Source organism: Leguminivora glycinivorella, chromosome 2, assembly GCF_023078275.1.
Source record: "Leguminivora glycinivorella isolate SPB_JAAS2020 chromosome 2, LegGlyc_1.1, whole genome shotgun sequence".
Taxonomy (NCBI): Eukaryota; Metazoa; Arthropoda; class Insecta; order Lepidoptera; family Tortricidae; genus Leguminivora; species Leguminivora glycinivorella.
Genome location: NC_062972.1, coordinates 11,183,489 through 11,211,357, shown reverse-complemented (window position 1 = coordinate 11,211,357; position 27,869 = coordinate 11,183,489). Strand labels below are relative to the sequence as shown.

Sequence of the window (27,869 nt, the reverse complement as noted above, 5' to 3'; positions counted from 1 at the left end):
TTTTAATGGTAACATCGTTCTAACCAGATATTGAAAATTTTCTGTATGTATATCAGAAGAAAATACGAGTATGAATCTTAATCTAACCAGTAACGTAACATCGTTCTAACCAGTAAGTAAGTAATATTCTAAATTTTCTGTATGTATAACAGAAGAAAATACGAGTATGAATCTTAATTGATCATCTTCCGTCCTAGAAAATGCTTTTATAAAATTCCTGTATTTTTGCTATGCTGCAACGAAAATCTTAGAAAATTTCCGATTTCGATAACGCGATTGCAAAAAGTTATCCCAATAGACAATCGAATCAAAAGTTTGACATATCGGCCTCGGTTCAACTCACCTTAATGGTTTGCCGCTTGCACAATAATAAAGTTTAATAACTGCATGTGAGTACATGATAACACTCTATAACGATTATATTTCATGTTGGTCATTACCTTTAATGGAATTACTTTATCTCGTTACAAGTTTAAATTGTTCTCTTGTTGATCTTTTTTTTCTATTTCGTCAATGTGGGATTATATAATAATTTGGTCATCTTTGCTTTAGACAGGGAAATTGTAGAATATAAGTACATAGTTTGACTGTGTTAATCTAATTGGATAAAGATAATGAAGTAGAAATGTCATTTTACTGAACGCAATACAATATTTAAATAACTGAAATAAAAAAAACGAAGTCCTTGTCGCTCGGCAGGGTGCCCAGAAGGCTGGTCGCATAGCTAAGTAAAATAAAGGCCAGCCCTTTAGTAACCCTGTGTATTAGGCGGTGTGGTTTAAGCCAGTTTCAATGCCAAACGTCGCTAAGTAGTATACTTTTAAAGGCAAGTATTTATAATAAACTTGCGACGTTGACGACAACGAGGCTTTTGACTGAGTTGGAATATGGGGGCAAGAGGTATTGGTATCCATGCAGGTCGAGTCCCCCCAGATAAGTGACGCGCGTATATAAATTATATATCATATTTTTAAATGGTTACCTATTTATCTCAATAGGTACTTCGCAAAACATTAGACTAGAATATTACACATTTATCAGGTTACCTGGAAGAGATCTCTTACAGAGATAAGTTCGTTTGTACGTCAATTTTGTAACCCTACTTTCGTACAATATAGTCGAAATGAGTACTACTGAGTTATGTACTACAGTCATTTTCAAATGACCTTATCTGGTCCGTAGCACGTTGCCCTAGCAAGGCCAATAAATAAGGATCTAACTAGGTTCTGTTTATTATACAAAATGCTTAGTTGCGTCGCTTAATACCCTAGAATTAGTACCCACAACCCAACACAAATCTCTTGTCGCGTTTTAAGCTCATAGTACAAAATATCGTTTACACTTTAGATACATTATAGTTTACATTATACATATATAATTCTATATATACAAGTAACTCTTAAATACTTGTTACTGAAATTCGGGTTCAATATTTGCAATATAAGAATTGATCTATACAATAAGCTTGGATACCTAATAGAATTTCATTTGTTCAATGTTTGATAGAGGTAGGTACATACTCGTATCTAAATGGCATGAATAGATAGTACTAATGTACTCGTAGGCCCGAATACACGTTGACAAGGAATCTTTATGACTTTTATCTTTTTTTATCGTAGGTATTTTAGAAAATGCCATTATAATAAACATTACAATTATTTACTAAAACAATAACATTCACAATACGTTTATTTAGCTGACACACTGAGTCACAAATGCATACGTTTAAAGGAAAAAATAACAAAAAATATTTAATTAATATTTGTTTGATTAACGTGTATTAATTATTTATTATAATTCCCACCTTTAGTTTCGTGTTTGTAATACAGACAAAACACGTTTTTCCGAGCTAGTGAGGGGAAAAGATATTTACTAGGTACTATAAGCGAAATGTAATTAGCTGACTACTAAGATTGAATACTTCAATCATTTAAAACTTACACAAATATAAATTCGGCTTGAGAGTAATGATCTAATGATACTAATGAAAGAAGAGTAATCAAGTAAAACCATGCCATTGGCAAAGTGTACCTAAACGATAAAATGAAATCGGATCACGTTAACTAAGCATTCTTGTCTCCATATCGTGACCGTGCCATTATAAAGGTCACCGCTCACTGAACCCGCAGTGTGAACCCTTTGTTACGCCACGTAGCAGTTGCTTTAGTTTTAATTGGACGCGGATATGGGAACCAAACCGGTTCTGATACGCTCGGAACTGTTGCTTTCATTCATTAGCTAGGCTACGATACTAGTTTTACTACAAATTGCAATGTGAGTCAAGGCCGCTTTTTATAGGCTCCATCGTGTGGAAATATTACACGCACGAATAAACTAATGTACCTACATACACCTACCCCTGAGAATACAGTTGACGACGTGACCGGTTGACAAAATAATGTCATTATTTGGGGTCCGTGGGGAAAAGTAAAGTAACTATTCCATATTGTTAATAAATACGAATAAATGTACATATCAACATACTGCCATAATGATACACGATACTTATATAAAATAAATATTTCAGTCGTTATAAAACGTAACGTAAAGTCTTTAAAAATGAACGTTTAATGTAATTTGCTGCTTATTAACTGCATACAGCGTTAGAAGTATTAGAACCCATTTCCACCGCGCGCGGTCGCGTACTCGTATGCGAGTTCTCACACCGTACAAATGGGCACTTGCATTATATATGTATATTATGACTGCAACTTTTCTTTACAATGGAATGGAATGCTGTACACACACAGAGACCGACGATTTCGATGAAAATTAAATAATAATGTGTTTTCAACGATTTTAATCCAAGAAAGAGGTTTGCACGAACAAACAAATTATAATGTAAATGTACTAGTAAAACGACAGGAAAAATTATTGAAAATAATCTGCGTTCTGATAAACGTTGGTGATTCTTATTGTTCTTTTATAGTCGTTTTTTCCGTTCTGAGTTTTCCTTCGGGTCAAGGATTTTTTCAAGGGTCCAGGTCACTGACCAGGTTACTGCAAAAGGCACCTTTATTATTATGTATGTATACCTACGTAGGTAATTAGGTACATTTTGTACCTACTTTTTATAACAAATCAAAATATATGAGTATATCACAATACATTGCAATATATTAAAATCGGGTCAGCTGTTTCAGACAGACGGATAAGCCTCATTGTGCTCTTATAAGAGTTTCGTATTTATTTTCCAGTCTGTTCGAATGATTTCTAGATAAAGTAGGTTAGTTATAGGTACTTATATATTACAACAGTTGTTCTATGTAATTAGCACAAAAATTAAATTTTTAAGTTACAACTTAATTTTAGGTTTACATTTCTTGTTTTCCTCTCTCAGAAAACTGGATTTCACCATTTTGTGAAGTCGAGTACAATAGAAGTCGGCACGCCAATTGTTGGGTTAATTTATGAAGATAGGGTAGAAAACATTCGATTGTTTACGAAAGGATTCCAGGTTGTTTATGGTCTGCAGTGTATGGTTTGTGTTTCGTATTTCCAAGGAAGTAAGTGTTAGTTATAGATACAAAATAGTACCTACATTACGATACAAGTGCGAAAAAAGGTAGTCGGAAACGAGTGGCGACAAATTAAAACACGACAGAAGGGAGTGTTTTAAATCGACACGAGTTACAAATTTCCTTTTCGCGCGTGTATCGTACGACGTTTTTTCAGTACAGATGGCCCTCCGAAGTTTCGACCTGACAAGAAATGAACCACTTCTCGCACTAGTGCATAAAAAAGCACCATCTGTACTGATAACAATGTTTTAACATCGTATTTAGGTATATAATCCGTGAAGACAGCTTTAAATATCCCAACAAAACCCCGTGGCAGAGGTAGTTCACTTTCTACCTGGTGGACTAGAATCGAGAAGGATCTAAAAGCCCGGAACATCTCACCAACGACAACCCAGGACAGACGGTCCTGGCGCCTACGTACAAGGAGGCCCGACCCCAATTGAAAATGGGAATGTGGCAGGAAGAAGAAGAAGTATTTAGGTATATAATCCGATCGTAATACCCAGCAGATCGTATAGTTCCTGTGGTTCCTTAGACGGTCTCATACTTAATCAATAGTTATGATAGGTTCATTGAGTTGCTTCAGATCAGATGCTCAAAACAGGGCAATAGGAGACTCGCGTATCGATTCAAGGAAACCCTAAATACCTATAATTTGAATACCTGCCGAATCGTGTGATTAGAAGTTTCCATCATTACATACATAAGGTATAGTATAGCCTGACAAGATTTTATTTGACCCTGAAAGAGTGTCGCTACAAACCGCTTTCATATGGCAATAATATGCGGACGTCATATATAATGGGGACAGCGTGTACTGGTTTCGCGTTAATATTTGTAGAAAATGAAAACAGGGTTTTGAGAATCAAAGTTTAATAAGCAAGCAGAGAATATGTAAATATGTAAATATTCGCTGCTTATTTCCGCACAGCCTATCTATGAATCTTGTGCCTTTATCGAAGTCGTCGATGTTTATTTTCTTTTTGCGTGGGATCTTGTTTTATACTGGTGTCAATGATGGAACGGCCTTCTTATTTCTATAAATATGTTTTCACGGCAGAGCTACAGACACCTTAAATAAGAACAAAAAATATATTAAGCTAAATCGAAACCAAATAATCAGTACAGGAGAACCGTACTATAAATTGTCAGTACCGGACATGTCAACAACCGATTTCGGAACATTGTCGTCGAAATACTGTGAAATCCTTCATCCTTTTTTGTTGTTAGCTTAAGTATGATTATTTTCATATTTTTAAATATTATTTTGGGCATATTTGCGATGAAACCGTTAGAAAATTTCAAATATTTACCTTCTCGTTTACATCACTGACATTCAATGACTTTTGACGACGGGTGTCAAATATTAATCCTTGTCAGTAAAAGAAATTAGTTCAGCTGAAAATCCGCAACGTGGCGAGGGTCAAATGAAAACTTGTCAGGCTATAGGTACACTCACATTTATGTAGCACCAATGGATTAGTGGTGAAAAGGGGTCATCTATAAATAGAGTATTTATTATCTGAATCTGAACTCGGATCCCATTTCATTTAGGTAGGTACCTAACTCGTATTTAAAAGAAATGTAAAAATAATTGTTGAAAGTGGAGCCTCGCGTGTAAGTATCACAAGCATATGACTAATAAAATATCATCATTCGCATGCCCTTATCCCATTTCTTTGGGGTCGGCGTAGCATGTCATTCTCTTCCATACCTCTGTATAACCCGTCATCTTATCATCCACTTGCTGCCGTTTCATATCATCTTTCACACAGTCCTCCATCTTTTCTTTGGTTTTCCTCTCCCGTTTGTTCCTTCCACATATGACTAAAAAAATAATTACAGGTAATAAGTAAAAGAAAATTACAACATACAACTTCGGTAGTAGGTACTTGAGTCATTGTGACTTTCAAATTCAGTAAAAGGTAGGTTTTTATATAAACTACTCAATTGTGTATCTATAGATAAGAACTTGCACCCAACCTTCGGCGTAGCGGAAGCGATCATGACATTCGACACGGCCTTTTTGTATAGATTCGAACCTAGTCATGTTTAAAAGAACAATTCATTATTTTTGGACTAGCATTTACCCAATTATTTTTAGCCCAAATACGTTTTAATTATAGTACTTTTCAGGGCTACCTTCTTTATTCATGTCATACCTACCTTGTATTCAATACCTATATTAAAGAATGCATGTTAAGGCCAGTTTGCCTTTCATTTTACTTAAATTTTAACAAACATGTACAAAAATGTAGGGTGAATAAGTAATTAAGTACCCTATACTTGCCAGAAAGTCAAAGAGCAAGGAACCCTTTGCCTGGCTGCACGGATTACCTATAGTTTTATATCTGCAGGTGCCTCTAGATTTACTACTAACTAGCTACCATTGTAACAATAATGGATTGGTTCTACAATTTAGCTTCACGAATTTGGTAGTGCCCACACAATATCCGAAGCCCTTGTCAGTGAATATGTATTTAATATCAAGATCACGTGCCTATTTTAAATTACGTGGTACGATAACTTGCATAAGAGTTTCCTTACATTGCGGAATGCTATTTTGTACCTACTGAATGTTATTTAAGGTCAACAACAGTCCGCAATGTACTATAAATTCGCATGAGAGTTCGCGCGCCGTTTTACTATAGTAACTTTTTAAGAAAATAAAAGCGACTTATATTGGGGAGGCAGGTGATAGATGCTTGAAAATGTTGGATTATGTACAAATTTAATATTTTTTTCTATTTAAAAAAATGCAGACGAATTGATAACCTCCTCCAGCTCCTCCTTTTGAAATTTGGACGCGGCGGGATGTCAGTTAAAAACTTTTCCCCTCACTAGCTCGGAAACGCGTGTTTTGTCCTTTAATACCAGCGGGTAAAAACTCATTTTATCCACTAGTGGGTAAAGTAATTTGACCTTGAATAAAGTCAAATTAACTGCTTTAAAATTGATAAAAGTAGGTGAATCTAGTAATAAAGATGATTTACCACCTGTGGAACTACTGGAAGCAGTGATAAACGCATTTTTTGCGTTGTGGTTTCCTCGCTATAGTGAGGGGAAAAGTTTTGTGTTACACTCGGGGGCAAATGTATTTTACTTCTCGTGTGTTAAAAAACTCGCAAGTTCAGGATTCTATTCTCGAACCACTCGCTTCGCTCGTGGTTCAACTATAGACTCCTTTCACTTGCTCGTTTTTCAATTCCACACTCGGCGTTAAAATACAACTTTGCCCCCTTGTATAACAAATAACTATTAAGAGAAGGGCTAGATATGACGGCTGCGGCTGTCTTAATGTTATTTATCTTGTCTAAATTTATGCTGTTTGCCCTTTTCATAATTTCCGGGCGCTCTTGGAACAGGAAACTGCTAGAAAAATCGAACTATGCAGCGCTTATTAAAGATTCCTAAGTAGTCCGCTGCTGTGCAATCGATATGATATTACCTATGGATATCGTCTGCACTGTGTCTGAAGGTATCTAAGCGTGCTCACGTGCTGACTTCTATTTCTTTTTACTAGGCAAACGTGGATATAGTGTGACCATGTGAATTTGACCATAACTGTAACGCCAATTAATTTTTTCGCAAACTTGAAATTACTGAATTGAAATGATTGGAGCAAGGACGATATATACCGGGACTGACAAAACCCATACTTAAAAGTGAGAGATGGCGCTGTTTCGCAGCCCGGGAGTGGCAAAAATCATATTTCCCCAAATATTTTTAGCAGGTATTTTCATTTTTTATAAAGAACAAATGACATATTTTTTTATTTTAATATCATGATATCACGTCAATATACACTTTGAAAAGAAGAAATTTGTAGGCATCATCTGTGTGCATGATAGTATTTTATAGGTGGCGCTAAAAAAGTGAGGTACGATTCTTAGTTTAAGATTGTCAACCAATTCTATATAGATAATGAATAGTTAGTAAATCATCCTTGGATCGATTGGTATATTAATTTTCATAACTTAGTCCAAACTTAAGTGAATAACGGCGTTCGTATCCGTAAGACCTACAATATCCGTCAAACCTTGATTCTTGGCGAGAAACAGATAAATATTTATATCAGAAGGACAAAGTGCCCTTGCAACAGAAGGATAAGGTTGTGTACACATGCGCGTCGATTCCTAGAAACACTTGTAAGTAGTGACAAGTTTAAGTTAGATTTCTATTGGAAAAGTTTACACGCCACGTGTAATACGTGGGATGCGTTTAAAGGCCTTTTTCTGATACCTATTTTCTGATTATGAGTAAATCTTTTATATCGAATATGCTATCAAACGACTCGGCTCTAATTTTATTACGTCTTGTATCAAAAACATTTTGTTTAGAAATAATGAGTCAACTTGGATCTTGAAATACAAGAAATACAAGAGTAGAGATTCTTGATTTTTAATTTAAAATGATATTATGGAACTCCCATTTTAGAACTCATAAACCAAAGAAATTAAATGTTCTAAGATTAATTTACTTTGACTTTCCAAGTTAAATGATATGCTAACGCCGTGTCTTGCGTGGGCGACGGTCGCGTCTCATCGCATCGTCTACTTCCATATCGATAAGGTTTGATTTCGTATGCGTCGCATCGCCGTCGCGCGACCATCGCGCGACCGTCGCCTACGCAAGCCACGCCGTAAGCCTTTTGATGCGATTATTACATGTATCACATGGGATTACTCTACCCAGGGATGCGTTGTGCTATTTAATAGGCTTACAGCAATAGTTTAATCAAAAGGTAAGTCCTAAGAAGGTTTTTAATACCAGAATTTTATACCTACAAAGGTAATCATTTTAGAATATATTTCATAATCACATCACTCGTAATAATATGCGTACGTATGCCAAGAACACCAGAAAACAGTTTTTTTACAACATAATGATATTAATGATGTTGTAAATGTTGTAATGGCATAAAAATGTTATAATTAAAAAAAGTCCACTTAGAAAAAAGGATAAATTAAATAACTGAAGTATAACTAAAGTATATTAGTATAAATTAAAAAAACGTAATTTTTAAGACGATACAGGAGGGGTCAATTTTCCATACAAACGCTCTCGACTATTTCCTTCCTGGTTTTTGAAGATAAAGCAATGATTTTTTTTTTCAACACAGATTATTATTATTTTTATCTGCGTCGGACCGTTCTGATTTTTTTGATATTTTTATTTTTTAAAGGCGCTAGAGCCAACGAAAAATTTCCAAAAACGGTTATGGCGCAAAAAAGCTGTGATACTCAAGATTGGTAACAATTAGCCAAAAAAACTATACGGTTCAACACAAACTATTTCATTATTATTCAGATTCTCAAATTTCGTTCCGATTGATTAAGTTTTGAAGGAGGAAACAGTCGAGAGCGGAACCTCGATTTTAAAGATTTTTTTCTACTCCGTGTTGTTATTCGTCATTTACAGTGTCGTGCATAGATCGTTAAAACCCTACATAAAAGATGCCCGACCCCGCCCGGCGACCCGCGCACCCACGCATACGTTATAGCTCTTAAAGCATTGTTAGGAAGCCTTTAAGGGATATAGCGTGGGTGCGCGGGGCGCCGGGGGCTGGCGACGTCGCGGGGGAGTACGAGCGACAGGGTGAGTGCTGAACCGAGTGGAGGCCGACGCGTCAAAATACAGGAAATAGTGCGAATTTCACGAAAGTTATTCCAGGAAACTATTAAAAAGTAATTATTTTTAAAAACCGGGGCTTAATCGCGTATAACTACATATTAAACTGACCTCCAACGTTTCAAGGACGGCGTTGTCCCCGTGGTCTCGGAGAAGACTGGCTTGAAATGACATCAACACCTTCTGACAGCCGCGTGAGTTTTTCGAACTACCCGCACTTGGTTTTTATTATCAACTTGAACTGTTATCGCACTAGGGATGTTACTCTGTCGACATACAACACTGACGATATTCGATTTAACGACTGTCGATATTATTTTCGGCTTACACTTATTAATGACAGGATTCCATGTGGATGAGATCCTAAAACCTTCGTCCCGATTGAAATTGCGATGTTTTTTGATTTCAATGGCTTCACGCAATTTTCTACTGTAGAAATGGCGTTCCGTGGAAAGGACTTTAGGGTCAGTTGTCTCATCGCTGGTGAATAGAGCGTATGATCTGTGTGACCCTGAATATTTGAAGGATGAGTTGTCACATATTCAGGAGGTGCTTAGAAGGAACGGGTACAAGAATAAAAAGTGGCAACCTAGACGGAAGGCAAGGGGGAAACGTCCTGAGGTGTCCAGACAACCGGCATTTCTGCCGTATGTTAAAGGTGTGACGGATAAGGTTGGTACAGTACTTGGAAAGTACTCTATAAAGACGGTGTACACGCCATTATCCAAAGTTGCAGGAAGCCTAAGATCACCTAAGGACGTTATACCGTTTCAATCACCTGGCGTTTATAAAATTGATTGCAGTTGTGGTAGCTCCTACATTGGAGAAACTAAGCGCACCATAGGAAGAAAGGGTAAAGGAGCACATCGCGGCTGTGAAAAATCGTCAGGTCAACAAGTCTGCCGTGGCTGAACATTTGTTAGAGTCAGGGCCAAACCACTGGATCGAACTACATGACCCTAAAGTCCTTTCCACGGAACGCCATTTCTACAGTATAAAAGTGCGTGAAGCCATTGAAATCAAAAAACATCGCAATTTCAATCGGGACGAAGGTTTTAGGATCTCATCCACATGGAATCCTGTCATTAATAAGTGTAAGCCGAAAATAATATCGACAGTCGTTAAATCGAATATCGTCAGTGTTGTATGTCGACAGAGTAACATCCCTAGTGCGATAACAGTTCAAGTTGATAATCAAAACCAAGTGCGGGTAGTTCGAAAAACTCGCGCGGCTGTCAGAAGGTGTTGATGTCATTTCAAGCCAGTCTTCTCCGAGACCACGGGGACAACGCCGTCCTTGAAACGTTGGAGGTCAGTTTAATATGTAGTTATACGCGATTAAGTCCCGGTTTTTAAAAATAATTATGTGTAATAATCGTGAAAGTTTAAATCAGTATTAAAAAGTAAGTGCATGGTCGTAGAAAAAGTATTGTATGCAACGGTGTTTAACTGAGTCAAAAAATACTCGTGGCGTCTTTATTAACAATTTTCGGCTTCGCCTCAAATTGTTACTCGCACCACTCGTCTTTTTAGGGTTCCGTAGTCAACTAGAAACCCTTATAGTTTCGCCATGTCTGTCTGTCCGTCCGTCCGTCCGTCCGTCCGTCCGTCCGTCCGTCCGTCCGTCCGTCCGTCCGTCCGTCCGTCCGTCCGTCCGTCCGTCCGTCCGTCCGTCCGCGGATAATCTCAGTAACCGTTAGCACTAGACAGCTGAAATTTGGTACCAATATGTATATCAATCACGCCAACAAAGTGCAAAAATAAAAAATGGAAAAAAATGTTTTATTGGGGTACCCCCCCTACATGTAAAGTGGGGGCTGAATTTTTTTTTTATTCCAACCCCAACGTGTGATATATTGTTGGATAGGTATTTAAAAATGAATAAGGGTTTACTAAGATCGTTTCTTGATAATATTAATATTTTCGGAAATAATCGCTCCTAAAGGAAAAAAAGTGCGTCCCCCCCCCTCTAACTTTTGAACCATATGTTTAAAAAATATGAAAAAAATCACAAAAGTAGAACTTTATAAAGACTTTCTAGGAAAATCGTTTTGAACTTGATAGGTTCAGTAGTTTTTGAGAAAAATACGGAAAACTAAGGAACCCTACACTGAGCGTGGCCCGACACGCTCTTGGCCGGTTTTTTGACCTCACTTAAATGCCAGTTGCATAAAATACTATTTCGCAATATCTTTTAACTGAGTTGTTCTTAATGAACAATTTTTTTTCGATAAATCTAGTTAATAACACTAGTATATTTAACTAAAATTCCCAAATTGAAAGGAGCCCCCCCTTTTCATTTTAGCATTTTCGGTGGTATAAGTTTGACGTGTCTGTCTGTCTGTCTGTCTGTTTATCTGTGTGCGTCTGTCTGTCTCTGTCTTCCAAACGGATGAACCGATTTAGATTTCGTTTTTTTTTAAACTGAATTAGTCGGAAGTGTTCTTAGCCATGTTTCATGAAAATCGGTCCACTATGTCGGGGTTTTTTTCAAAATTTTTATTTCTACAACAAAGATAAAATTTATTTCCAAATTATATGCCATGGATGGTGTAAGCGATAAATATATCGGGAATAAATTACGGACACATTAGGCTCGATCCAAACTTTAAGGTACGTCAAACATTCGCTCTAGGCACATCTCGGACACTGGCGATCAAATATATGAAAGAGGCGCGTTCCTAGCACACAGTCTAAGCTCGTGTAGGTGAACGCGTACTATGCTTGTATGAGTGACATATGACAGGTCGACTGTTCGCGTTTTTGACAGGCGGTAACTGTCAGGTAACCGAGAGGGGGTGGGCGGCACTTTCAGTGGGGAGCGGAAGTGGCCATACTGTATGATAATACTCTTTATTATACTGTGCTCTAGGTATGATAGGAATCATACAGTGCGTAAACGTAATAAGGGCGATAAATGAAACCAGGCATATAATTCAATATTGTTATCATTAATTAAGAGGTTTTTTGAGTTACTCTTAAGTTTCAGCCCATAATTAATTTTTGAAAAATTTCCCAGCAGCAATGTACTGTAAACGTGGTTGCGATGACAATCAATGACAACTTTCAACGAGCGTTTAACGCGAGTGTGTTTGCATTACGTTGCGGGCCGAATTAATTTGTATGGATAAAAAAAATATTTCAATTTTAAGTAAAAGTTATCTAATTCCATTGTTTATGTCCTATACTCACCACCGTTAAGAGGTTCGCCCGTATTAGGTTTACACCCTGTATACGGCATAAGAGTTTGCAAGTAACGGCATTTTTGACACTAACATATCCGATTCAATTGTATCTAGAGATAATATTTGACGTTATTAGGTACGTCTAAGATTTTGAATTGGGCCGACTGACGGTGCACATGATCATATTCAAATAAGACGCTCTTACTCAAGACCAGCGTCATGTTACCTGGTAGGTAACTTGACAAAATGCTGAGGGGAGACCTTTTAGTGACGTTAATATAATACCTATTAATGTGTATCATAGACATAAGGAGTATTGTTAACGTCCTGAATAAATTTATTTTCTTTCTTTCTTTTCTTACTATTTCTCGCTTAAAGAGAAGACTCTTGCCTTGCCTAAATATACTTACCCTTATTAGTTATTTAAACCACAAAAAATGGCGAGCAATCAAGCGCTTCATGGCTATCGACATACATTGTGATTGTGGAATAGTGAGGTGTACGTTTTCTGATATAAATGGGCAGTGGCATTATTGGCCGACATAAGCAGCATTAATTATGTACTAACAATAAGTACGAGTATAATATTATCATAGTATATTTAATTTACTACCGCAGTGAACGTGTCAGCTTGCCACCATTTAATACGTGAACTTTATTTTAGCACTATTTTACTGCTCTATTACAAATAATGTTTATACCGATCTTGTCACTCAGTGAAACAGCTAGTACCTGATGTACTTAATTACTTACATACTTTTTGGTTGCATGATTTCAATTCCTAACTATGCTCATTTTCATTAAAATTATCATTTTTGGCCCCTACTCGACCAAAAATAGTAGAAATTAAAAAGTGGTAACATTGTAGTGGCATCCCTTTCAAATCAATATGTGTGAGAAAACGGCACGACACTACGATGTTGCCACTTGTATTACGTCCACCCAAAGTTCTGTATCGCGAAGAAACGCTGAACGTTTCGGGTGACATTATCTCCACTTCCCATTCCGGACAAAATTTATGATGGTTCCACGCAGTCATCACGCTGATGAATATTCATGAGGGCTTGCTGCAGCGATGCACACGAGCGTGCCAGGGTGCTATACCGTCGCGTTGCGAATTCTATGACTAAACCGAGGTAAAAACCACTTATTTTTCCTCATTTTCTTAAGTCTGCTTCATAAATACCAGCCAAATATGAAATCGCTCACGGAAACTTCCTTAAAATTTGAAAATAAGCTTCTATTATTCCTTCTCATTAGTAGAATTTTGAAAACATTGAATATTTTCACTGCAATAGCACTTTTACAGCTGATAGTACATTTATTAGCCTTGATAACTAAATTATTTTACATTTTCGTTTTTGGACTTCATGGGTAGGCCTTGTACCAAACACTCCAAAATAGGCCTAATATTTTGGGCTAGTCCACCTACTCGTATTGCCAAACTTTATCAACTCAATCAATGCTTTTATTGGCAAAATAGAGAGTAGGCATTAAAATGGCTTAGTCACTCAATAAAGGGAAATTGCAAACTGCGATATATGCGGATTTCGACAGATTTTATTGACGAGCAAATGGCGTTCATATGGTTTGCATGTATGGAAAAGGAAATGTTAACTTCTGAATGGCTTTTGATTTCATTTCGTAACACTTTTTTTTATAACATTATGTAATTCTGAGTCACATGTATAAGAGTACAATAATATTCTGGTGACATCATTGCCCATGTTACAGATTTCTCTTATGTATTCATTTTTGTTTTTTTATTTTATAAACAAGCATCAAGCAAACACTAAAAGAATTTTAGTACCTATACATAGGTAGGTCATAGGTAAATCATTTTAATAGTACCTATCAAAGAAAATATCACACAAAGTAAACATACCTACTTTGCTCCCCTCTGGGCAACTATGCTCCAATTCAGTAAAATTACTTAACGATGAATATAGGTAAGTATTGCCATTCTTCACAACTATCTTAGTCTCGTGTTAGCCAGAGTAGGCTAAACTCGACACGTAGTGGTGTTTCCCACACTCACCGCTGGTCTCGCGCACGTTCTTACCCCTAGTTTTAATTTATTTCTTTGTTATTATTTAGAACTCGTAAACCGAATTAAATATTAAATTTAAATAATCTTAAATTTTGGCGGAACCTCTTAATTATTTGGAGCAAAGGAAGGTATCAATGCGCCCTTTAGTAAACCGTGGGTAAAGCAAAGATACCCCAAACAAAAGGTCTCATTGTGTCATTTTTCATTGTTTCAGATATATCTAAAAGCAATAATTTATTTTCGCGAAAAAAATTTGACCAATACGAGTAAATATCAACTTATCAATATTTTATAGGTAACTAATGAACAGTTTAAAAAATATTAGTATTTTCCTAAACGTGGAGCAAATATTGGTGCAAAGTAGGCACGTTTTACGTTCCTCTTTGATAAAGCCTGTAATATTTTATTTTTACTTTACTTGGCTTGTGTCTTTGTGAAACCTATAGTACAACTTTTGTTAGAAAAGTATCGCCCACCTATTTCATGCTGGCAGCTGGAATCATGTATGCACGGCCAAATTGAGTCGATTCTTTATTTGACTCGTACGGAATCCACACTATCCACTGGGAATAAAATGTTTTTCACCACACCAACTGGTTAGAGGCTCTCTTGATTCTCGTAAACTTATGAGAAAATTGTATTTTATCCACAAGTGCAAAATAATTTCAATCAATTTTTTGCTCCATATCAAGGATGATTTATATAGGATTTACGGTCTTCAGCTTCTAGCGCCACCTATTAAATAACTACACTGATGATGCCTACATTTTTTTTTTAATGTGTATTGACGTGATATCTTATTAAAATAAAGAAATATGTCATTTGTTCATAAAAGAAATAAAAACTCGCAAAAATATTTGGGGAAAATATGATTTTTGCCACTTCCAGGCTGCGAAACAGCGCCATCTAATTTTATGCCTAATAGCTCTATACATTTCAGTGGTACACTTTTTTGTATGGGCTTTGTCAGTCAGTATAAGAGTACAATAATATTCTGGTGACATCATTGCCCATGTTACAGATTTCTCTTATGTATTCATTTTTGTTTTTTTATTTTATAAACAAGCATCAAGCAAACACTAAAAGAATTTTAGTACCTATACATAGGTAGGTCATAGGTAAATCATTTTAATAGTACCTATCAAAGAAAATATCACACAAAGTAAACATACCTACTTTGCTCCCCTCTGGGCAACTATGCTCCAATTCAGTAAAATTACTTAACGATGAATATAGGTAAGTATTGCCATTCTTCACAACTATCTTAGTCTCGTGTTAGCCAGAGTAGGCTAAACTCGACACGTAGTGGTGTTTCCCACACTCACCGCTGGTCTCGCGCACGTTCTTACCCCTAGTTTTAATTTATTTCTTTGTTATTATTTAGAACTCGTAAACCGAATTAAATATTAAATTTAAATAATCTTAAATTTTGGCGGAACCTCTTAATTATTTGGAGCAAAGGAAGGTATCAATGCGCCCTTTAGTAAACCGTGGGTAAAGCAAAGATACCCCAAACAAAAGGTCTCATTGTGTCATTTTTCATTGTTTCAGATATATCTAAAAGCAATAATTTATTTTCGCGAAAAAATTTGACCAATACGAGTAAATATCAACTTATCAATATTTTATAGGTAACTAATGAACAGTTTAAAAAATATTAGTATTTTCCTAAACGTGGAGCAAATATTGGTGCAAAGTAGGCACGTTTTACGTTCCTCTTTGATAAAGCCTGTAATATTTTATTTTTACTTTACTTGGCTTGTGTCTTTGTGAAACCTATAGTACAACTTTTGTTAGAAAAGTATCGCCCACCTATTTCATGCTGGCAGCTGGAATCATGTATGCACGGCCAAATTGAGTCGATTCTTTATTTGACTCGTACGGAATCCACACTATCCACTGGGAATAAAATGTTTTTCACCACACCAACTGGTTAGAGGCTCTCTTGATTCTCGTAAACTTATGAGAAAATTGTATTTTATCCACAAGTGCAAAATAATTTCAATCAATTTTTTGCTCCATATCAAGGATGATTTATATAGGATTTACGGTCTTCAGCTTCTAGCGCCACCTATTAAATAACTACACTGATGATGCCTACATTTTTTTTTAATGTGTATTGACGTGATATCTTATTAAAATAAAGAAATATGTCATTTGTTCATAAAAGAAATAAAAACTCGCAAAAATATTTGGGGAAAATATGATTTTTGCCACTTCCAGGCTGCGAAACAGCGCCATCTAATTTTATGCCTAATAGCTCTATACATTTCAGTGGTACACTTTTTTGTATGGGCTTTGTCAGTCCCGGTATATATCGCCCTTGCTTCATAGCGAGGCATCAATTATCACACGTGCGGCAAAGCAACGAATTTGCCCCCATGTAAAACAAACACATAACTATTATTTAATATAACGGGAGTGTCGAATAAGATATCACGATACGGTATTATTGTAGGTAATCCGGCGAGTTGTACGCACGAGACTTTACACGCGAAATCACTGCACAATATCGAAGCTGCGAACGCGTTCCGTAAGTACGAGTACGTCGGTGAAATTGAAATGACTAGACTTTGATCTAACTAAAGTACCAAGTACCAACTTTATCACACTTTGGACTCGATATTAAAATTACTTTGACGTTGTAATTTATAAGTGTGCAAGTGTGTGTGTGGTAGGTATAGGATACAGACGCCCTTCCGAATGTGGCTGCGGTTTTGGTAAAGGTACGTGACGGGATATCTGAGGCAATTTGATTATAGCTTCGCATTTCGATACTCCGGCTTACGAAGGTGGTAACGAACTCTAGTAATGAATTTGGTAACCAAGCACAATTAGACTAGGCATTGCTGAACAAACAATTCAGTTCTGATCTGAGAGTCACGCGAGTGTGATGAAAAGTTAGAGAACTTTTTATGAGACACAGAACACCCACCAGATTGGACCCCATCAGATGACTCTGAGCATTCCGATCAAGGTCATTGCAAGATCCGGGACGTCTTCTTTGACGAAAATGACTTCGAGCACATCTCACAAATTGCGAAATCTAGAATCAACTAAATGAGTTCACCTTCTGTGTAAGAAGCTTGGTTTCGCGTGCCGATGCTATTCACTTCGTTCGAGCCCTAATTAAGGTTACACAACCATCATTAGAATAAAGACACTGTGCCTTTGATATTTATTGTCTCTGTGTAGACTTATCCTACCTATTATTCATTCATTGTTGTGATATAAGTAATTCTGATCTTTCTTTAAAAGTTGAGAATGATAGTTATGGAGACGCTTAAAATAATAAAAACACATATTTGAAATCACCGCTTCTTCTATATTAATAAGATTATATAAATATAAATAAACTATCAATGGCAATGGCAGTCTGGCGAAACTATCAATGACAATTTCAACCATCAAATGATATTTTTTATACGATATTTATTAAGACTTCAGCCAAAATCCAAGGTTTCAGTTATATTGAATCACATAATATTTGGTGTGAATTGAGAAATTTGTGATACTTCTAACACATCACACACTAACACTTTTTTGTTTTCCATTAAATTCGACAAATCGTTAGATTCCCATACTTTAAGTTAAATCCGAAAAAATAAATTTCTCATCGTTTTCATACATAATAAATTAATTAAATAACTGTGAGAGACCCTTAAAATTCCATTAAAGTCAGTGTAAAGTATCTGATGGCACATGTCATAATAACACTATGAAATTATAAAGGTACGTACTACACGTTGAACCATTAAATTTATTTTTTTAATAACTCAATAACAGTAAGAGTCACGACACTCGTTTGTTAAAGAAATTAATTGTAATTGAGAACCTTCCCTTAAAGTTAACGGACATCAATAAAAACAAGTTGTATAATCAATCAATCAAACAAACAATTATTTATTCGTGATAACTACAAAAAAATACACAAGTAAGAAAACAGAAACAGCAAATAAAAGAAATTAAACATATACGTTACCACGAAATGGTCTCGACTCAGCATAAATGCTAACCCGAGGGTCAGCGCGCAGCGTTGGTCTTCCGTTGGGACCATAAATACTTTTCTCTTCACAATTTTTTATATATGATAATAAACAGCAATAGAGTTGGTACACTTGGTACATATATTATATAGCTTCCGATGTATGGATGATATACTACTTACTTATACCTATTTACTTATACATTCAATGGTTACCGATTATTTTATTACGTCTTGCCCGGTTAAGTAACGATCTTGTCAGAATTACATCTAATTTAATGGGTACCTGAGTACGTGCCTACCTTTAATTAGTTATTTCTCGGGTAATTACCTTCGATCATTAAATCTACGTATTGAAACTACCTACATAGTTTATACATATATTGATTGAAACTAACATTATTTTGACATAGTCATTATTTAATTAAAACGGTACTTAATCGCACAACACTTACGTTTATATTTGGCCCGACGTTTCGGAAGTGACATTTTTTTTATAATACTTAACTAGGTATCTGACGATGACGGTACATTTCATACACTTATTCAGCCATTACATTTATTCTTTAAATAATTTAATAACAGTAAGTGTTAAAACATTAGTTCCTCAATGGAATTAATTGTATAAGACCTAAAACCTTCCCTTAAGATAAATGGAAATCATTAAAAAGAGGGTGTATATAATAGTCCACTTTTAACACTTCCGATATCGGGGCCTCAGTAAATTATGGATGCTTTTACTTTTATGGGCTCTCGTGTGGCTAGCTCGACCGAAGTTACAATAGATTTGGAAAGACGCATTAAATCTTTGTGTTGCTGGTATTTGGTACCCAACGTTTTCATAACTTACTTAAATAAGAAGAAGGATCGATAATTAAGCTAATTGATGTGAGAGCTCACTGAAACTTTAATAAGCCGCCCGCTGAAATCTGTTGTCGGATTACATCCTATGATAATAGTCCCGAGAAACGCACCCACACCTGCCGGCCTAGCCGAAGAGTTAACGCGTCGTGTCGTGGCGATCGAAACGTTGTCTCTGTCATGCCATTAGGCCATTACAGACGAGCGATAGGGAGAGTTAGCTACGAAACGCTTAGGTACGGAATTTAAGCAATTATGACGCCGGTTAGATTCTGGCAACGGATTTCATAAGTTTATACAGACAATGACATAATATCAATCAAGGATGATTTATATAGGATTGACAATCTTCATACTAAGAAACGTACCTCAATTTATAGGACCACCTTTTAAATATTATCATAACTACACTGATGATGCCTAAAATTTTTTTAAGTGTGTATTGACGTGATATCATGATATTCAGAAAAAATAAATATTTGTTCTAGTAATATATTGGGTTGGCACAAAAGTAATGAGACACTTGGTTTACGTTTTATATTTTTTATTATTATTACAATACAAAAAGCTTAGTCGATGATGTAATCACCATTAGCATCTATGACTTCTTGCCAACGATCCGGCAAAGTTTGGATGCCTTTCGCCCAGAACTCTGATGGCTGTGCCTCGAAAAAGTTGTTCAACTCCACCTGTACATCATGGAAATCATTGAATTGTTTACCCCGCAAATGTCGTTTCAGGGCTCTAAACAAATGAAAGTCTGATGGTGCGAGGTCTGGAGAATCTGGAGGCATAAGGTGGGTGGGGTATAGTCTCCCAGCCCGTGGAAGGTGGTCGACACCGTGATGTCGGAGCTGAACACCAGGCGCATCGTTCTGATGGACCAGGTGTCAGCTGACGTCATCAGGGAGGCCGGCTACGTTCTTCACTCGGGGCTCGACACCAGCCACTTCAAGCTCCTGGAGACGGGGAAGGAGCGTGAGCATGAAGAGGCTGGGGTGGAGCCCGGCGCGGACGGGGGGAGGGGGACTCGGTGGCCAATGAGGCTGCGGGCGCCGCGGGGGCGGCGACGGGGAGGCCCCGGAGCGGGACGCGCCGCCTGGCGCTCCTGCGGAGGTGGCTCGGGACCGGTCAGAGGCGGGGGAAGTGGTGCTAGTCGGGGAGAGTTTCGCCGGGCTGCGCTGGACCCGAGAGTCGTCACCGATCCTATCGGTGACGGGCTCGGAGGACCTGCGCGGTCTGGAGGAACTCTACCTGGAGGGCACCACTTCGCCCATGTCCTGCGACAACACGGTCCAGGAGGCGGCCGCTGATCTCAGCACCGCCAAACACTAACCGCCGTAATGGAGGGGCTAAGGTGTGTACAAATAAACTTACAACACAATAAGGCCGCCACTGCCCTTCTGGCTAGGCAGCTAAAAAGCGACAAGTTCGACATTGCTCTTATTCAAGAACCATATATTTACAAGGGAGAGATAAGAGGCTTAAATGGTACTGGCGGGACGATACTGTATATCTGCCCCGAGAGTAATATGAGGACATGTATTTATGTTAAAACCGGCATTGATGCTATGCTTCTAAATGCTTTCTGTTCCAGGGATCTGACCACGGTCAAGATCCTGAATAAAGGGGGGTAAGGCACTAGTCATCTCATCAGCCTACCTTCCCTACGAGGCGGCGGATCCCATCACCACACAACTGCGGGATCTTGCTGACTACGGCAGCCGGGCGAACACTGACCTGATCATCGGCTGCGATGCGAACGCACACCACGTCATCTGGGGAAGCTCGGATGTCAACAGAAGAGGAGAGAAGGTACTGGAATTCCTGGTAAGCTCTTCACTACAACTCTTAAATAAAGGCAATGAGCCGACATTCGTCAATGCTAGGCGAGGTGAGGTCATTGATATAACGCTAGCGTCCAACAACGCAAGTAATAAAGTTAGTTCATGGCATGTCTCTGGGGAGATTTCTTTATCGGACCATAGATATATATGCTTTAGGTATACCACTAAAATCAAAGTAGAAGTTATACTAAAACGGAATCCCAGGAATACCAACTGGTTATCGTTCAAGGATGACCTTAAGGCGGACCTGGGAAACCCCAATGGTAAGCTAAACTCTATTATTGACATAGAACTTGAAGCTGACAAAATAGGGCAAGCCGTCCATACGGCTTGGACAAATAACTGCCCGGAAAAGAAAATCCTGGCGAAGAAGGTACCCTGGTGGAATCCGGAGATAGCAAAACTCAGGAAAGAAACTAGGGCTGTCTTCAACGATGCCAAAAGAAGTAATGATTTTGAGCTCTACGCGCGAAAACTCACAGAGTATATAGATCAAGAGCCCAGGCCCGCCAGACCTTCCTCAAATTCTCAAGGATGAAACTTTGGGACAATGTAGAGTTCACATCGGCGTTTAATGTGTGCATATTTTCTAGTTCGGCCCATCGGCCAATTTTTTGCTATCAAGTGATGAAGGTGAAAAAAAAAAGTGCTTACTTTCCTTAAATTCTCAAGGCTGATTTTTATATATGTGTTAGAGCACGTTGTTAGAAATTGGTTATCATCAATGCCAGACCGTTTCCGCCGGCCATAACTTTTGCCAGACGCGACAAAGTTGGCAAAAAACGACTCTAACTTACCTCATTTTCTCAAGCCTGATTTTGATATATGATACGCAGGGACCTATAACTAGACCGTTTGTAAGCAGCCAGACCAATCGGATGGACCCAACCATCCGCCAGACCGACTTAAAGTTTCGATATGAGCATTAGTAGAATTGAAATATTCCGGGTCTATAAAAGCTAAAAACTTGAATTTTCTACATTAAGCTACGTGTATATTGTATACTTGACGTAATAAGCGACTTTCAAAAATTTTACTTCTAAGGAAATAAAAATATGAAAGTTTATATGTGGTACAAGATTAATTTTAAGCTATGAATTTTATTTACACTGCGTAAGTACATGTGTATTTTATTATAAATATAACTTTTACCAGACGCGACAAAGTTGGCAAAAAACGATTCTAACTTACCTCATTTTCTCAAGCCTGATTTTGATATATGATACGCAGGGACCTGTAACTAGACCGTTTGTAAGCAGCCAGACCAATCGGATGGACCCAACCATCCGCCAGACCGACTTAAAGTTTCGATATGAGCATTAGTAGAATTGAAATATTCCGGGTCTATAAAAGCTAAAAACTTGAATTTTCTACATTAAGCTACGTGTATATTGTATACTTGACGTAATAAGCGACTTTAAAAAATTTTACTTCTAAGGAAATAAAAAAATGAAAGTTTATATGTGGTGCAAGATTAATTTTTTTAAGCTATGAATTTTATTTACACTGCGTAAGTACATGTGTATTTTATTATAAATATAACTTTTACCAGACGCGACAAAGTTGGCAAAAAACGACTCTAACTTACCTCATTTTCTCAAGCCTGATTTTGATATATGATACGCAGGGACCTGTAACTAGACCATTTGTAAGCAGCCAGACCAATCGGATGGACCCAACCATCCGCCAGACCGACTTAAAGTTTCGATATGAGCATTAGTAGAATTGAAATATTCCCGGTCTATAAAAGCTAAAAACTTGAATAACGAATTGAATTTTATATTATAAATAACGTAAACAAGGAAAAAACAAATTGGTGCAGTGCATTATAAATTAAATATTCAATTCAAAGAAGTAAACAATCAATGTTACAACGGTATATAACTAAACGAATTTCCTTTCTCCTACAAAACATGGTAACATACCTAAGTGACGAACTTTAGAATTACAAGTTTAGGAAGTTTAAACATTTGTACTCAATACGAACATCATCAACCCCGTTATAACCCATGTCGGAGATGCTGAATTTTCAGACACGAATAAATTTTTGGCATTCTTCAAATACATGTATGCCGTTATAAAAAGTTTAGAATACTTTACGTGTGTACACAACATATACACTTATACTTTCCACCTCATTTTAACTGAACTTATATAAAAGCTTAAATAACTTTTGTAGTATGCGAGGGATTTGACATTATATGCAACATACACATAGTGCCTTTATACATAGTGTGAGGTCCCTCGCCCACAAATTAAAAAGGATCGATCTTAAAACTAATTTTAAACCACCTTGTTCGACGACCGAAAAAAAGTTTAATTTACTTTTCTTCTTTAAATTTATAATAAAATACACATGTACTTACGCAGTGTAAATAAAATTCATAGCTTAAAATTAATCTTGCACCACATATAAACTTTCATTTTTTTATTTTCTTAGAAGTAAAATTTTTGAAAGTCGCTTATTACGTCAAGTATATACAATATACACGTAGCTTAATGTAGAAAATTCAAGTCTTTAGCTTTTATAGACCCGGAATATTTCAATTCTACTAATGCTCATATCGAAACTTTAAGTCGGTCTGGCGGATGGTTGGGTCCATCCGATTGGTCTGGCTGCTTACAAACGGTCTGGTTACAGGTCCCTGCGTATCATATACCAAAATCAGGCTTGAGAAAATGAGGTAAGTTAGAGTCGTTTTTTGCCAACTTTGTCGCGTCTGGTAAAAGTTATATTTATAATAAAATACACATGTACTTACGCAGTGTAAATAAAATTCATAGCTTAAAATTAATCTTGCACCACATATAAACTTTCATTTTTTTATTTCCTTGGAAGTAAAATTTTTGAAAGTCGCTTATAACGTCAAGTATACAATATACACGTAGCTTAATGTAGAAAATTCAAGTTTTTAGCTTTTATAGACCCGGAATATTTCAATTCTACTAATGCTCATATCGAAACTTTAAGTCGGTCTGGCGGATGGTTGGGTCCATCCGATTGGTCTGGCTGCTTACAAACGGTCTAGTTATAGGTCCCTGCGTATCATATATCAAAATCAGGCTTGAGAAAATGAGGTAAGTTAGAGTCGTTTTTTGCCAACTTTGTCGCGTCTGGCAAAAGTTATGGCCGGCGGAAACGGTCTGGCATTGATTAAAACCAATTTCTAACAACGTGCTTTAACACATATATAAAAATCAGCCTTGAGAATTTAAGGAAAGTAAGCACTTTTTTTTTTCACCTTCATCACTTGATAGCAAAAAATTGGCCGATGGGCCGAACTAGAAAATATGCACACATTAACCGCCGATATGAACTCTACATTGTCCCAAAGTTTCATCCTTGAGAATTTGAGGAAGGTCTGGCGGGCCTGGGCTCTGGGTCTAATAGCAAGGCAGTGAGGAAAGCGAAAAGGAAAGCGTGGAAAAACCACTGCGATCAAATCGGTTCCATTCCGGAAGGCATGAGACTCACGAAGGCACTAGCCACAACGAAGTCAGTCCCACTCACCTCTATTAGAAGGAGTGATGGTGGAATGACTGAAACGGGGCTAGAGACCCTCAAGGTGATGTGTGCCACACATTTTCCAGGCTCGATAATAAATCAGAGTGTACCAGACGACGAACCAATTAGTGTTACGGAACAGTGCACTCGCACGACCAGGCATAATTGGGACACGTCGAAAAAGGTAGTAGACCACAACAAAATACAATGGGCATTATCGACATTTCAGCCATATAAAGCCCCGGGGCCAGATGGAATCTACCCCATACTACTACGAGAAGGCGCTAACGTACTTATACCCCACTTGAGTAGACTGTACAAAGCGTGTATTGCCTTCGGACATGTACCACGTGCATGGAGGTTAGTAAAGGTAACATACTTGCCCAAACCAGGCAAAGAGGATTACACAGAAGCCAAATCATATAGGCCCATAAGTCTATCATCATTTCTCCTTAAAACTTTGGAGAAACTGGTGGACAGACACATCAGGGATGGTCCGCTCAAGAGACATCCACTACACCGCTTGCAATGTGCATACCAGCCGGGCAAGTCCACGGAGACAGCACTACACCTGGTGACAACTAGAGCGGAGCAGGCCATAGAAAACAAAGAACTATGTCTTGCTGCATTTCTGGATGTCGAAGGTGCCTTTGATCGCACCACATATGGTGCAATCAATAATGCTGCACTCAAACATGGCATAGAACCTACCATCTGCCGCTGGATAGGTAATATGTTGAACAGCCGGCTAATTAAGTCCTCCCTCATGGGGGAAGAATTACTAGCCACAGCAACAAAAGGTTGTCCACAAGGTGGGGTTCTCTCTCCGACTCTATGGAGCCTGGTAGTGAACTCACTTTTGGAAGAACTAAATAGGGGCCCAGTATATACAGTGGGTTATGCAGATGATTTAGTGATACTCATAAACGGGAAATTCCCGGGAACGGTGTCAGAAATCATGAATACAGCACTGAGGCAAGTGGAGAGGTGGTGTAACCACCAACAACTCTCCATCAATCCAGGCAAAACAGTGGTAGTACCGTTTACCAGGAAAAGGGCCCTTACTGGCATGGAGCAACTAAGGCTCTATGGAAGGGTACTTGAACTTTCCAATGAAGTGAAATATCTAGGGGTAACACTAGACAAAGAACTGAACTGGAAAAGACACGTCGAACTGACCACAGCCAAGGCACTTAGAGTGTTTGGAATGTGTAGGTCAGCTTACGGCAAAACATGGGGTTTAAACCCAAAGGTACTAAGGTGGATCTACACCATGATGGTGAGACCTATAATCCTGTACGGAAGCCTGGCCTGGTGGCCAAGGACATTACTGAGCACATGCAAGGATGTCCTCATGAAGGTACAAAGGACAGCATGCATGGCTATAACGGGTGCGTTCAGAACGACGCCAACAGCAGCATTGGAGGTACTATTGGATCTCCCGCCGCTACATCTAGTGATACAGTCTGAGGCACTGAAATCGCTACACCGGCTGGCTTTAACAGGCCTCTGGAGCGATAGCATGCCGAAGACTAAACACACAAGCATGGAATACAACAATTCTATGGGAAGGCTGATGAGTATGGGCTGCGACAAAATGCAACCGAAATTCATCTTCCACAAAAACTTCAAAACCAAAGTCCATACTAGAGCCGAATGGAAGGAGGGTCTGGAGACACCCACCCCTGATGACAACACCATCATCTGGTATACAGACGGGTCCAAGATGGCATCTGGTACGGGCGCAGGCATTTATGCAAATGACTACAGTGGTAGTATCAGCATGGGCAATTATGCCACGGTCTTCCAAGCCGAGACATATGCAATAATTGCCTGTGTACATGAGAATATAGTTAGACAAATCCAAGGTAAGACTATCTATATACTCAGCGACAGTCAAGCGGCACTCAAAGCCTTCACATCGCCCAGAGTTACCTCTAGACTGGTATTAAACGGCATCCAAGCTCTTAACAAGCTTGGAAGGCAAAACAAGGTGCAACTGGTATGGATACCGGGGCACGAAGGCTTCATTGGCAATGAAAACGCTGATGAACTTGCCAAGGCCGGATCTGAAGACAACTTCATAGGTCCGGAACCTTATGTGGGCCTTTCACAAGGAACCATCAGAATGGCTATGAAAGACCAAACAAAGGCTAGTCACCAAAAAGAGTGGGATGCCCTGGTTGGTCTGAAGCATTCAAAGCTCTTTATGCAGAGGGTAGACTCTGGATGGAGCAAAAAGCTAGGGAAGCTAGGCAAAAGACAACTCCAAATTATAACGGGGGTGTTCACAGGCCATTACGGGGTCAAAGGAATTTTGGCCAAGATGGGACACGCCGACAACACTGATTGTCGCATGTGTGGCGAAGAGGAAGAGACCGTCAGACATTTAATGTGTGAATGTCACGCCCTCGCCAGACAAAGAATGAAGAACTTTGGAGCAGGCTACCTGGCACCGAAGGACTTCAGAGAGCTACCCATGAGCCTCATCATCCGATACGTGGAGATGGTCGAGAAGCTCCTGAATAGCTGAAGGATCTTAGGATCGTAGGGGGTAATTGCACAAAAGATCCCGATGGGTCGAAGTGTATCCGTAAGGGCCCCCGCAGATTTAAGATAAGATAAGATAAGATAGTCTCCCAGCCCAAGTTCTGCAGCTGTTGGCGAACGGTAGATGCGACATGAGGTCGAGCGTTATCATGTAGTAAAATTACAGTGGCTCGTCTTCGTCGTTTTTTCTTGATAGTAGAAGATAGTTCGGTGAGCTGTGTTGAATATTTGTGAGCGTTTACAGTTTCATTGTGTAAAAGTTCATGAAACAGCATGCCTTGCGAGTCCCAGACACAACAAAGCAAAACTTTTAAGCGGTTCTTTTGACTCAGCTTCGGTTGAGTTGGTGGCGTTTCTTCTCGAGGCAGCCAAAAAGCACGACGTGTATCGTTCTCACAATAAATCCATGATTCATCTCCCGTAATGTTAAGAATCTCATAACTTCACAAATTATTTATATAATATTTTTTAAGACAATGTTAAAAATCTCATAATTTTACCCAAAGATTGATATATTTTTTGTATGTTGGCAACCCCGGCGGCGCGAGCGCGGGCTGTCAGTTAGTTTTTTCGGCGTAAAGAAGTGAACTTTGTTTTCTGTGACGATTCGTAAAATAATAATAAATAGCACGAAGGACCCCTTTTGGAATCTTAATTACTATGTTGGTAAAAATTCAGAAGTGACATAAGTTCTCAAACCCACAGAATTGTGTTTTGTAAGTAAAGGATCAAGG

At 38.2% G+C, this 27,869-nt stretch overlaps 2 protein-coding genes across 3 annotated transcripts in view; one reads left to right on the top strand and one right to left on the bottom strand.

Annotated features, from left to right (window-relative positions):
* LOC125235901 (peroxidase-like) overlaps positions 1 to 27,869 on the bottom strand; it is a 148,682-nt gene that overhangs the window by 79,118 nt on the left and 41,695 nt on the right. The window lies entirely within an intron of this gene.
* Positions 20,079 to 20,546, top strand: LOC125235630 (glycine-rich protein 2-like). Its single transcript, XM_048142229.1, has one exon. The coding sequence runs from the start codon at positions 20,079 to 20,081 to the stop codon at positions 20,544 to 20,546; it is 468 nt and encodes a 155-aa protein (XP_047998186.1).